General features: G+C 47.6%; 2 protein-coding genes across 2 annotated transcripts; one reads left to right on the forward strand and one right to left on the reverse strand.

Annotated features, from left to right (window-relative positions):
• Positions 1-1099: 1099 nt before the first annotated feature.
• MRTO4 (MRT4 homolog, ribosome maturation factor) lies at positions 1100-6146 on the forward strand. Its single transcript, XM_081341510.1, has 8 exons — positions 1100-1171; positions 2663-2721; positions 2981-3084; positions 3554-3635; positions 3788-3855; positions 4347-4498; positions 4593-4669; positions 5939-6146. Exons 1-8 carry the CDS (start codon positions 1144-1146, stop codon positions 6086-6088), a joined length of 720 nt encoding a protein of 239 aa, XP_081197636.1. The 5' UTR covers positions 1100-1143; the 3' UTR covers positions 6089-6146.
• A 171-nt stretch (positions 6147-6317) lies between these two features.
• LOC308675884 (aflatoxin B1 aldehyde reductase member 2-like) lies at positions 6318-13669 on the reverse strand. The gene is made up of 7 exons (XM_081341498.1): positions 13443-13669; positions 10571-10758; positions 10058-10162; positions 9402-9498; positions 9164-9266; positions 7899-8028; positions 6318-6556 (listed from the first exon to the last, which is right to left on the reverse strand). The coding sequence occupies exons 1-7, from the start codon at positions 13645-13647 to the stop codon at positions 6395-6397; spliced, it is 990 nt and encodes a 329-aa protein (XP_081197624.1). The 5' UTR covers positions 13648-13669; the 3' UTR covers positions 6318-6394.
• Between the last annotated feature and the right edge of the window lie 166 nt (positions 13670-13835).

A 13835-nucleotide genomic window follows, 5' to 3' on the forward strand; every position in this document is an offset into this window, starting at 1 on the left:
CTGGGAGTTGAAGTCCACGAGTCATAAAAAGAGCCGAGGTTGCCTAGCCCTGGTGTAGAGGGACCTGGATGAAGAAAAACAAAAAAACAAAAACCAGGCCCACAAGGGAAACTTCGCCCTAGTCTAGTCCCTCAGCTGGATTTCCATCTCACATCGAAGGCTACTGCTAAGTTTGTAAGCCGCCCTGAGTCTTCGGAGAAGGGCGGGATATAAATGGAATTAAAATAAATAAATAAAATAATAAAATAAGGCGGGAATAAGTTTAGAATAGAAAGCCGAACGAACAAATGAGGGGTTTTTTTTAAAAAAAAAAAACAACAACGCATATCAAACTGTTAAAGTAAGACATAGATCAGAGGTCTTCAAACTCGGCCCTTTTATAACTCATGGACTTCAACTCCCAGAATTCCTGAGTCAGCTATGGTATATGCTATGCTGACTCAGGAATTCTGGGAGTTGAAGTCCACGAGTCATAAAAGAGCCGAGGTTGCCGACCCCTGGTCTAGTCCCTCAGCTGGATTTCCATCTCACATCTAAGGCGGGAATTAAGTTTAGAATAGAAAGCCGAACGAACAAATGGGGTTTTTAAAAAAAATGCATATCAAACTGTTAAAGTAAGACTCAGAGGTCTTCAAACTCGGCCCTTTTATGACTCATGGACTTCAATTCCCAGAATTCCTCAGCCAGCTTGCTTGGCTGAGGAATTCTGGGAGTTGAAGTCCATGAGTCATAAAAGGGCCGAGTTTCAAGAGCCCTGACATAGATCTACAGTTGTCTTCCCGTCAGGCACCGCGCGGAAGGCCCTCAGCCGAGCAGCCGAGGGCCTCACCGGGGCGGGGGAGGGGGGGGAAAGAGGAGTTGAGAGGCGTCCGCGGATACCGCCTGATTGGAAAAAAAAACAAAACAAAACGCAAAATGAAAGAAAGAAACGAAATAAAAACAAAGAAGCGAAATAAAATAAAGAAGCGTTTGAAAAAAAAAATCTTATAAAGAGGCCGGCAGGCAGCCCTGTTTTCCTAGGAGGTTTTTTTTTCCCCCCCTCACCGTCAGGCAATCAGGCGCCGCCGGGGACAACCTCGGTACTTCCGGTCGGCCCGCGAGGCTCCGCCCACCGGCGCCGGAAGCTGCACGTGGGTGGCCGCGATGCCCAAGTCCAAGCGGGACAAGAGGGGTGAGTGTGTGTGGGGGGGGGGAACGTGGGAAACCCCCCCCCGGCTCGGGTCTTTTATTTTATTTATTTATTTTATTTTATTTTTCTTTCTCCCCCTCAAGGGGAAGCAGGGAACCCTCTTTGCTTTTGCAGGACTTTTAATCCCTATTTCTTTGCACAACAGCCCTGCCGGGTCGGCCAGGCTGCAAAACAAAAAGAGGAGGAGGAGGAGGATGGTGGTAGCCTTTTCTCCTAGCCTTTTCTCCTCCTCTAAGGGCGGGAGAAAACTTTTGGGGCCCAGGTAGTGCTGAGCGATGGTTCCCGTCCCTTTCGTCTGGGCTGAGCATGATGGGGGTTGCAGTACTCCCGAGCCTCAGCTGCTCAGCTCGCTTTTTCCTTGCTGTGTTTAAAAAAATAAAAAAAAGGCGGAATTCCTCGCCACCAATTATTGACGTGACCTTGAAAGCGGACTGGATAAAACTTGAATGAAGGTAATAATAATAATAATAATAAAGTTGGAAGGGACCTTGGAGGTCATCTAGTCCAACCCCCTGCCCAGGCAGGAAACCCTACACCATTTCTGACAGATGGCTGTCCAGTTTCATCTTAAAAGACTTCCAGGGTTGGAGCATTCACCGCCTCTGGAGGCAGGTGGTTCCACTGGTTAATTGTTCTCACTGTCAGGTAGTTTCTCCTTAGTTCTAGGTATTGATGAATGGATTCATTCCTCCCCCCCCCATAATTTATTATTATTTATTTATTTTATTACATTTATATACCGCCCTTTCCCGAAGGACTCAGGGCGGTTTACAGGGTGATTAAAAAACCAAAATACAAAAGTTAAAAACAAATTTAAAAAAATTATATTTGTCCCTGCATAAATAAAACCCCAGTTAAAATTAAGATTAATTCTCAGCCTGGGCCAGAGAGCTCGAAGAGCCAGGTCTTCAGGCCCCGGCGGAATGAACGGAGGTCGGAGACCTATCCTGGGTCGAGATGAGGGTTCCTCCTGGAGACCTCCAGTGGCCACTCTGGAGCTCATCCCGGATCTCCAAATCTTATATCAAGGCTTTCTAAGAGAGATTACTTTGGGGGCTGATAGGAGAAGTCACTCGTTCACAACATGGTGGAGAAGGCAGATATTTAAAGTCGAGTAGCAAATTTGGAGGAGCGTGTATCCGAGTTTCTTGCAGAGATTCCAGCTGCTGCTTTGAAAAATATATTCAATTTCTATAGCTTCCTGTCTCCTTCCTTCTTTCATCTCTGTCTCCTTCCTTCATCCCTTCATTTCTCTACTTCCTTCCTTCCTTCATGTTTCCTTCCTTCTTCCCTCTGTCTCCTTCCTTCTTTCTTCTCTCCATCTGTCTCTCTTCCTTTCCCTTCCTTCCCTTCTATTCCCTGTGTTGTGCTCTATTGTCCTTGCACTCCAGTACAATTTCCAAATTAAACCACAATCTCGTTTTTTGAAACATTCCCTATTGGATGCTGAGCCCGTGTCTTTCTTCCTTGCAGTCTCCTTAACAAAAACCACCAAGAAAGGTTTGGAAGTTAAGCAAAACCTGATAGAAGAGGTAAGTAAGCAAGATGGCAAGCCAGTTGTTGGGCTGTTATTTTTTTTTCTTAAAAAAGTCTCCTTCAAAGGGTCATTTTACAGGATTTGTTCCATTTCACCAATATCAGAAAGGATTAAATTAATGCCATTAGCTGTAACAGTGTCCCCTACGTTTTCTGTGGGGAAAATCCTGAAGTTTTGTCCTGTGAAACGTCCGTCAGGATAGCAAATTGGGGGTGCGAAAATCAAAAACGAAACCAACCTTTTTTTGTCCTTAGCTACGAAAATGTGTCGACACCTACAAGCGTCTTTTCATTTTCTCCATTGCCAACGTGAGAAACAACAAGCTGAAAGATATTCGCAGTGCTTGGAAACACAGCAGGTGAGTGTGTCCCTCGCGTAGCTTTGCCATTCCTGCTTCTAAAAATGAAGAAACTTCCAGGTAACCATATTTCCCCCCCCCCCCCCACTTCCTATATTCCGTTAAATTTTCTGAAACTTGGCTCTTCGATCTATTTGGTCCAGACTGTGGGGTTGTTAATTTAACTGGGTTTTAGATTTACTCTTGGGGCTTGAATTTAATTGTTTTGTTTTTATTTTTTTGTATTCATGCTTTTAACTGCCCTGTAAACCGCCCTGAGTCCTACGGGAATAGGGCGGTATACAAATCCAATAAAATAAAATAAATAAATAAATAAATAAATAAAACTTGTAAGAGTTCCTTAGAGCCGTTCAGATCTTTACACGATGAGCAGACACTGAAGACAATCCTCCCTTGAAAGAAATACCTCAGCTTTTGAAATTTCACTAGATTTTATATATATATATATATATATATATATATATTCCAGGATATTCTTTGGGAAAAACAAAGTGATGAGTGTGGCGCTGGGTCACAGCCCTTCGGATGAATACAAAGATAACTTGCATGAGGTAAAGCACCAGACGTTTAAAACTGTACTGTGTGTGTGTGTCAAGCAGACGCTTCCTCCGGGAAGCCTCCCAAACCGGTGGTCCCAGAATCCTGAAGACCCTCACACCGTGGGGAAAGTCACTTCTTCACCTAATTTTTCATTCTCCTTTAGGTCAGCAAGCATCTACGGGGAGAAGTCGGTCTGCTTTTCACGAATCGCACCAAGGATGAAGTTATAAAGTAAGTTTTTTTTTTCCCAAAAAGAATGCCCGAGGATTTCAACTAGGAAAGAAAAAAACTGGATTTCTTTTGGGATTTTGGAAGTTTTCAGTTTTTGCGAAGGGCATCCCTTGCCTTCCTAACCAGCCTGTGGGCTGCCCCATAACGGTGTGGTTTTTTTTAGCCCCGAGACAAATAGGGTAAATCGCAAAATCTCAGTCTGAATTCTGTGCCTTTTCTGCTTCCGGAAGCAAAATAAATCTACAGCCTAGAAGAGAGATTATCACTTTGCAGTATTGATGGTTAGTTGTAGAATCAGTTGCCCTGTGTCCTGTTTTAAGCCATCTGCACTCACCGTCCCGTTAGCTTTTCCTGGGGGGGGGGAAAGGCAGTTCTTCCTTCACCTTTCTCTCCTCACCTCTTGCTGCCCAGGTGACGCCAAACCAAGGAGGCAAGAACAGAGTTTCTAGTCCCCGTGAATTTCAACTCCACAACTTTTTTTTTCTTCGCAGCTGGTTTTCCCAGTTCAGAGAGACCGACTTTGCCCGGGCTGGAAACAAGGCCACCTTCACGGTCAACTTGGATATGGGACCCCTGGATCAGTTTTCCCATTCCATGGAGCCTCAGCTGAGGCAGCTTGGATTGCCCACAGCGCTGAAGAAAGGTTGGGAACATAATCTGAGGAAACGTGGGCAAGGCTCTTTCCCTGGCAAACTTCCTTCACGTATTTTCCTGTTGGTTTTTTTCCCCCCTTGTAGGTGTGGTGACGCTGATCTCCGATTACGTGGTCTGCAAAGAGGGGGATATCCTGACCCCAGAGCAAGCTCGCCTCTTGGTACGTGGATGATCCTACTTTTGTAGGTCCCAAAGATGCTTTTTCAGGAGGCCACCGGACTTCCTTGTTTCTCCTTTGAAGACGCTTCGCTTCTCCTCCAAGAAGCTTCTTCAGCTCTGACCGGATGGTGGGGAATGGAAGGATTTATACTCCTCGCAGACAGCCGGTCATTTGCATTCTTTTAGCGAGTCGTTGAGGCCACTTGGAGGTTTATCTGTGTCCTCGGGGTCACCTGAGTGGTGCAAATGGGTAGGGAGCCTTCTTGGCTGCAGGATGTTTCCTGGCCCTGGATCCCTTCACAATTGGAGACGGGTGCAAGCAATTGGGGATGAATCTGTGGTCTGCATCTCAAAGTGAAGCACAATCCTGGAGTCTGCAATATTTTCTGGAAATCCGTCCACACTCCTGCACGATCCGAAGGGCGTTCCTCCCAAAGTGCACGGCTCAATGTCTATGGAGCTTCTCACTCATCCTGGTCGTGGTTGTCCCAAAGGTTTTCAGGAGGCAACTGGACTTTTCTTTGAAGACGTCTCACTTTTCATCCAACAAACTCCCCACCATCCGGTCAGAGTTGAAGAAGCTTCACGGATGAGAAGCAAAACATCTTCAAAGAAAAAAAGAAGGAAGTCCAATTGCCTCCATAGACACTTTCATAGGTGCATTTTCCATTAGATTCCCCTAAATACACAACCCCCATTGCGCCACAATACTTGGGAATTGCAGCGGACACTTTTTCATTCCTCTTTCCTCCAGACTTAAGTTACTAGTCCATTTGGTTCCTTCAGGCGCAGTTTTAAAATACTTCTTCCAGACTGACACCGTGGAAGTTCCGCTTAACGTGGGTGAAAGATATCTGTTATTTGAATATCATAGTGTCTCCTTTTTTTCTCGTGAGAAGCCACGCCTGGATATTTCCTCCCCCTTCGTACAGAAGTTTGTCTCCCTTGTTTATCGATCCTGAAAGCTTTTGTGTTAAGTTTTTCTTGACAGCCAGTGAGCCGTTTCTACTGAAACTCGGAGGCCTTCCCCTCTTTCTCTGTACCTAAGACCAGTGCTTTTTTGGTAAAAGAAAAAGGTGCCGGAACTCACACATGTCATACAACCCACCTTGCCTACCCTGCAAGGTTCCATCCAAAAAACGTGCCGGAACGCCGTTCTGAGCGTTCTATGACAAAAAAAAGCCCTGCCTAAGACGGTCGCAAATGACTTGATTTTCCTGTTCTGAGCGCCCTGGTTGAGGCGTCATGCTTTCATTTCTTTTTATTTCAGAAACTCTTTGGATACACAATGGCAGAGTTTAAGGTGGTGATCAGAAGCGTGTGGGATGCTGAGACGGGACAATTTGAGCAGCTGGAAACCCCCACAGGGGACTGTTCAGCAACGATGGAGGAGGAGGAGGAAAGTAATGAAGAGAACTAGGGCAGAAGAAAGGCCTACAAACTCTTTTTAAAAAAGTGTTTCATAACCCCTGCTCTCTTCTTAATGGAGGACTGAACTAATAACCTAAGGATACTGCCGTAATGTGGCTTTTTTCCAAGGATGAATATATATATTTGTGTGTGAATATGTCTATAAAATGTATAAAAGAATTTACAGCGCGTTCCGTTGTCTTTGTAACCGATCAAAGTTTGTGGGACCAATCATTCAACGTGAACATTCGTGTCTGCAGCGAGCGCCATTTAATTCCATTTTACCCAAGGGATCGAGGCCCCCTGGCACACGCCTTCAGCGGAAGTAGTTGGGGCAGTCGTGGGCCGCAAGGTGCCAGGCTTTCTCGAAGGCCGCCACCACGCTCGGGACGAGAGGGCCCTCCTCGCTGGACTGGAGATTCTCCTGCAGCTGGTCCATGTTGGACATCCCAATAATCACAGCGTCTCCGTATTTACCCTGGAGAAAGAAAGAGGAATAAACTCCGCGAGCAGCCAAATTGAATTATGATTTCTGCTTGGGGAATAAGGTCACGGAAGGTTGAAAACAGCATCGCTTCATCACCCCACAGAGAAGAGCTAGATGTTAAGCAAGTCTGAAACTTTATCTAAAGACCCTCTGGATTTAGCAGCCACGGGGACCCAAAGCTTGCTCTTAAAAATGGCCCCAAAGCTGCTTTTTCAAGAGGAAACGGGACTGGCCTTGTTTTTCTTTGAAGCATGCTGCCAACAGCCAGGGATGTGTCGTCCTGGTTGAAGTTGACAAAGACCAGCTGGCCTCAGCACTCTGGCTTAAGTTCACGGTGGCCTTCTTGTGCGTCCTTCACAGGGAGTAGAAGAAGGACAGTGAGGCTCGGCCTCGGAGGCGCCTGGCCCATCTCCGGCCATCTCAACTCCCTCTTAGTGGCACCTGGTTTACGCTTCATCCTTGGCCAGGGGTAGGCAACCTTGGCTCTTTTATGACTGGTGGACTTCAACTCCCAGGATTCCTGAGCCAGCATGGGGGAACTATGGCCCCCTCATGACTCGTGGACTTCAACTCCCAGAATTCCTGAGCCAGCATGGGGGAACTATGGCCCCCTTCATGACTCGTGGACTTCAACTCCCAGAATTCCTGAGCCAGCATGGGGGAACTATGGCCCCTTCATGACTCGTGGACTTCAACTCCCAGAATTCCTTAGCCAGCATGGGGGAACTATGACCCCTTCATGACTCGTGGACTTCAACTCCCAGAATTCCTGAGCCAGCATGGGAGAACTATGGCCCCCTTCATGACTTGGGGACTTCAACTCCCAGAATTACTGAGCCAGCCTGGCTCAGCTTGGAAACCTCTCCCCTCAGGAATTCTGGCTCAGGAATTCGGGGAGTTGAAGTTCACAAGTCATAAAGCGGCCTAGGCCAGGGGTAGGTAACCTTGGCTCTTTTATGACTTGTGGACCTCAACTCCCAGAATTCCTGAGCCAGCCTAGGGGAACCTTGGCTCTTTTATGACTGGTGGACTTCAACTCCCAGAATGCCTGAGCCAGCCTTGGCTCACTTGGAAACTCTCCCCTCAGCATGGCTGGCTCAGGCATTCTGGGAGTTGAAGTCCACCAGTCATAAAAGCCAAGGTTGCCTACCCCTGTCCTTGGCCGTCGGCAGTGTGTTTCAAAGGAAAGCAAGAGTCCAGTTGCCTCTTGAAAAAGCACCTGGTGGACAAACCGTGACTTGGATGACTTGAGAATCCCCACAGACAAACAGCGGAGACCCCATTTTTTTTAATGTCCTCTCCAGTTCTGAAGGCAAAGCTTGGCCTTCCTTACCTGCAGTTCCGAATGATGGTAGACCCAGCGCAGGGCAGCCGAGGTCAAAGTGGGAGGATTCGCACCGTAGGCTTCACGGAGGGCAGCTTGGATCAAGGACACTCCCTCAAAATGGTGCGGCTTCCAATACCTGGAGTGGTATTTAAAAAAAAAAACACAACACACTAATATCCCAGTACTTTAAAAAAAAAACAACGCCCAACCGCCTGGCCTAACTAAACAGTAGAAGTGTAACGAAAACAATTTAGCAGAAAGGAAAGTAACGCCTGGCAGAAGAGCGGAAAGGCAAGCAATGAAAAACTACTGAACACAGGCAGTCCTTGAATTACAACGATGACTGTGGCAAGGGAGGTCATAAAATGGGGCAAAATCCCACTTAGCGACTGTCTTGCTTAGCCACAGACGTTTTGAGCTTGACTGCGGTCACGTCAAGGACTACTTTCTGCCGTAATCTGAAAACCTATTTATTTGAACAGGCCGCCCTGGTTTAAGGGTTTGGGGTATTTTTAATTGTTTATTGTTAGGGCTTAATTAATTCAATCTTATTTTAACTTTTGTATGTAATGCCTTTATTGCCCTGAGTCCTTCGGGAGAAGGGCGGTATAGAAATTCAATTAATAAATAAATAAAATAAATACTTTTGACTTATGACTGAGCTCAAAGTTTCTACTGCTAGGCAAGACATGTGGCTATGTGGAATTTTGCCCCGTTTTACTGGCCGTTTCAACCAAAGACCCAATCTCCATTCACTGCTGCTTGAACAGAACGGAACAGCTGGAAGGGACCTTGGAGGTCTTCTAGTCCAGCCCTCTGCTCAAGCAGGAGGACCTGTACCATTTCAGACAGGTGAATGTCCGGTCTCTTCTTAAAAAATTCCAGTCATGGAGGTCCCACGATTTCTGGTGGCAAGCTGTTCCACTGGTTAATTGTCCTCGCGGTCAGGAAGTTTCTCCTTAATTCCAGGCTGCTTCTCTCCTTGATCAGTTTCCAAGCATTGTTTCTCGTCCTTCCCTCTGGTGCTTTGGAGAAGAACGTGACCCCCTCCTCTTCTTTGGGGCAGCCCCTCAAATACTGGAACGCTGCTATCCTCTCTCCCCTTTTTCTTCTTTACTTTACACTAGCCAAACCCAAGTCCCGCAGCCATTCTTTGTATCTTTTAGTCTCCTGGCCTTGGATCACCTTAGTTGCTCTTCTCCTGGATTTTTCCCAAACTCTCAACATCTTTTTTGTGTTCAAGACGCTAGTCCCTTCCGCTAGAGACTCACCTGTCCTGGTAGACTTTGGCCCAGTCATTCCCGAAAAACCTGCCGGCTGGTGGTTGGCTTAAGTCTTTATCTTCGTACTTATACTTCCCTGTCAGAAGCCCCCCTGTTCGAGAAACATCAGAGTCTTGAGGTCATCAACAAACCCACTAAACCTCCATTCACCCTTTCACCCATCCTGCAGTTCCACAGGTAAGGCTTCGGTTTAAAAAAAACCCCAAAAAACGCCCCTACTCCGTACCGGCCAGAGGGTTGTAAGCGTAGAAGCTCATCCCGAAGTGCCTGAGGCAGGGCAACAGTTCCGTCTCCACCTGGCGTGTGATTGCGTTGTACATGCCCTGTGGGTTTGAGCAGGGGAAGAACGACAAAACAACGATGTCACGTTTCCGACGTCTGGGCTATTCAAGTGACTCTGAGGCATTCTTTACCTTAAAAGTCCTTTACTGAGCCTAATACCCCGGCAAACACTTGCTCGAAGGAAGCTGGAATCTGAAACCTCCGCCCCCTCGCACAATATATTAAACCACAATTCTCCACCTTTCTAATTTTGTCATTGATCATGTTCTCCAATTCATTGAAAGAATCCGTTTCCCTTCCGTTAGAAAACCCGCCAAGGCCTGATCTTCTTTAGTTAGAGATGGCCTTGAAGGTGCAATCCTCCTCGTCCCCCCCCCTCCCATCCTTAACTCAATCTCTTAAAGCCATGCACAGGTTTAACAGACGAAATGGCTGCTTCTTCATCTCTTGTCAAGCAAGGACATTCGGTGTTAGCGGCGTTGACAAACAACTTCAGAGTTCAGCCCGAAGAAGAGAATTGGCCAGCATTTTTCCCCCGGCAACGGATCGAAAACGGCCCTCTTGCTAAAAAAAAAAAGGCGAACCTGCCTTGTTACTCACCTGGTACACGGTGGGCAGCAGCCACTGGTGGGTTTGGCAAAGGGTGTAGATTTCCGCCACCTCCCAGGAGGCGTAGTTGGACAAGCCGAGCTCCTTGAACTTCCCCTGTGGAGCCACAAAGCGATCCTCCCGTCATTTGTTAGCTCCCGTTTTTCAAGGATCTGCCCACGTGCCCTCAAGGCCTTCAGGTCTGGGCCCATCGAGCCCTCCGGCTGGGGAGTATGGGGCTGTGACCCAAGACGGTGCAGAGAAAGAGTTGGCGCACCACGTCTGCCAGGAACGCAGCCACTCTGCGTCAGACTAAATGGTCTCTGAGGATCCCTCCGGCTCGCTCTCACGCACTGGGGAGGGGGGCGTCTTGCCTGGCAGAAGGGATGCCCCCCCTCCTCGACCCTTTGGCAGCCTGGCTACCCTGAGGCCCGAGGTTAGTTTCGTTGTGACTTAACCCAATGACAATACAAATATTCTATTATTTCGCAGCGCACACACACACACACACACAAATCCCCGCACCTCTTTGTGAAGCTCATTGCAGGCCCGCAGGGTCTCTTCCACGGGGGTCTCGTGATCCGGGGCGTGGAGGTAGAAGAGGTCCACGCTGGGCAGCCGCAGACGCTGAAGAGATTCTTCCAGCTGCGAGCGGACACTGTTGGCCTTCAGAGTTTTCCCATCCCAAGGGTTGGCCTTGGTGGCTATTTGGACTGTGGACAGGGGGGAAAAAGGGGAGGACGAGACACCTTTGGGAGGCAAACTCAAGAAATGAAAGAAGGAAAATGCTTCCAAACAGCCCAGTGGGGGCTTAACGACTCTTCCGATACACTGCTCTTAGACATGGAGGTTCCATCGGCCTACTTAGGAAGGCAGAAGCATCCAAAATATACAAAGAGCCCCAAATGATAAGATAAGATAAGATAAGATAAGATAAGATAAGATAAGATAAGATAAGATAAGATAAGATAAGATAAGATAAGATGATAAGATAAGATAAGATAAGATAAGATAAGATAAGATAAGATAAGATAAGATAAGATAAGATAAGATTAGATAAGCTTTAATGCCATTGTTTTTACTGCGAGCACAACGGCACACATCAAAAATGAAATTCAGTTTCCCACTCTCGAAGTGAAACACATAACATATATATATGTATATGTATATGTATATGTATATGTATATGTATATGTATATGTATATGTATATGTATATGTGTGCGTGTTAAATATTTGCCAAGTCATTTGAATATGCCTTGCTAATTAACTCTTTCTTTCCTGTTTTGGCCTAACTCAAGGCTATCCACAGGATATACGGTAGTCACAACTTATGACAGCTCATTATTTGTGTAAATTATTCAAATTGCTAATAAAGAATTTCAGGGAGTCATACCCTTTTTATCTGAGATTCGAACCTGGGCTGATTATATATTAGGCAGTTGCTTTTAACTTCCTGAGCCACAGGTTCTTCCTCTATTAGCTAGGAAGTAAGGGAGATATATGTGTTAAATATTTGTCAAGTCATTTGAATATGCCTTGCTAATTAACTCTTTCTTTCCTGTTTTGGCCTAACTCGTGTGTGTGTGTGTGTGTGATGCCCACAGTAAAAAAAAGACAATAAAGGTTATCTATCTATCTATCTATCTATCTATCTATCTATCTATCTATCTATCTATCTATCTATCTATCTATCTATCTATCTAATCTTTTGAAAACACCAAAGCTTTGGTTTTAGGTTCCTGACCGATTTTTGAGTTCGGCCTGCTCCTTTAAGATCCAGGCCAATCAAGGCGGAAGAGGATCCTCCAACCTCGGATTAAATCAATGATTAAACCGGGCTGGTTGCTGACTAACCTGGTTCACCCTAAACCCTCCCCCCCAGCCCCCCAAGGCAACAGAAGTGAGGAGAAGGCAGAGGGACCCAGAGCTGGGGGCAATCAACAGAGTGTGTGTGTGTGTGTGTGTGTCTAACTTATTGTGTGTGTGTGTGTGAGAGAGAGAGAGATTTGGATGCCCTCTGCACCCACTCTTTAAGAGTTGCCTCCCCCCAATGCCGAGTCTGTGTGTCCGCCCCCCCAACCGCAGCTTTTGCACTAAATAATAAACCTTTATTGTCAAAGTACAACATGTGTACATTGTGTGTGTGTGTCTAACTTATTTTGTGTGTGTGAGAGAGATTTGGATCCCCTCTGCACCCACTCTTTAAGAGTTGCTCCCCCCAATGCCGAGTCTGTGCGTCCGCCCCCCCCCAACCGCAGCTTTTGCACTAAATAATAAACCTTTATTGTCAAAGTACAACATGTGTACATTGTGTGTGTGTGTCTAACTTATTTTGTGTGTGAGAGAGAGATTTGGATCCCCTCTGCACCCACTCTTTAAGAGTTGCTCCCCCCAATGCCGAGTCTGTGCGTCCGCCCCCCCAACCGCAGCTTTTGCACTAAATAATAAACCTTTATTGTCAAAGTACAACATGTGTACATTGTGTGTGTGTGTCTAACTTATTTTGTGTGTGAGAGAGAGATTTGGATCCCCTCTGCACCCACTCTTTAAGAGTTGCTCCCCCCAATGCCGAGTCTGTGCGTCCGCCCCCCCAACCGCAGCTTTTGCACTAAATAATAAACCTTTATTGTCAAAGTACAACATGTGTACATTGTGTGTGTGTGTCTAACTTATTTTGTGTGTGAGAGAGAGATTTGGATCCCCTCTGCACCCACTCTTTAAGAGTTGCTCCCCCCAATGCCGAGTCTGTGCGTCCGCCCCCCCAACCGCAGCTTTTGCACTAAATAATAAACCTTTATTGTCAAAGTACAACATGTGTACATTGTGTGTGTGTGTCTAACTTATTTTGTGTGTGAGAGAGAGATTTGGATCCCCTCTGCACCCACTCTTTAAGAGTTGCTCCCCCCAATGCCGAGTCTGTGCGTCCGCCCCCCCAACCGCAGCTTTTGCACTAAATAATAAACCTTTATTGTCAAAGTACAACATGTGTACATTGTGTGTGTGTGTCTAACTTATTTTGTGTGTGAGAGAGAGATTTGGATCCCCTCTGCACCCACTCTTTAAGAGTTGCTCCCCCCAATGCCGAGTCTGTGCGTCCGCCCCCCCAACCGCAGCTTTTGCACTAAATAATAAACCTTTATTGTCAAAGTACAACATGTGTACATTGAGATTAGCTGAGCCTCCCCCCCTCGTGCTCTCACCCCCCAACACACAGTGACAACAAACCCTCCATCCCACCACACTACGTGTACCAACTACACCACACACCACACACCTCCCAAGTCAATTCTGCATAAGATTATGTCCCATTTAAACGCCCTCTGGGAGTTTGCAAAGAAGGGGTGGGGGGCGCGGGGGTACCCCCCTTCCCTCTCCTCCCCGAGCCCCTCCCTCACCTCTCCCCGCCGGGCCGGGCTCGGCGGCCAGCAGGGCGCCCAAGATGCGCTCCGACTCGCCCGCCGCGTACATGTGCGCCGTATCCAGGCGGCCGTGCCCGCGGGCCAGGAAGGCGCGCACCATGGCCCCGCTGGCCTCCGCCTCGGCCCGCCGCCCGAATTCCATGGTGCCCAGCACCGTCCGGAGCCCGCCAGCCGCCGCCATCCTCCTTGGCCGTCGCCCGCCTGCTGCCTCCGCCCCATCCCCGCCTCCCAGCCCGGAAAGGAGGAGGAGGGGGAGGAGCGGGAGGGGGCACCGCGAGGGCATCCAGACGGACCCCCCCGCCCCATCTCCGCCTCCCAGCCCGAGGAGGAGGAGGAGGAGCGGGAGGGACACCCCGAGGGCATCCAGAC

Source organism: Vipera berus (assembly GCF_964194415.1).
Source record: "Vipera berus genome assembly, chromosome: 17".
NCBI lineage: Eukaryota > Metazoa > Chordata > Lepidosauria > Squamata > Viperidae > Vipera > Vipera berus.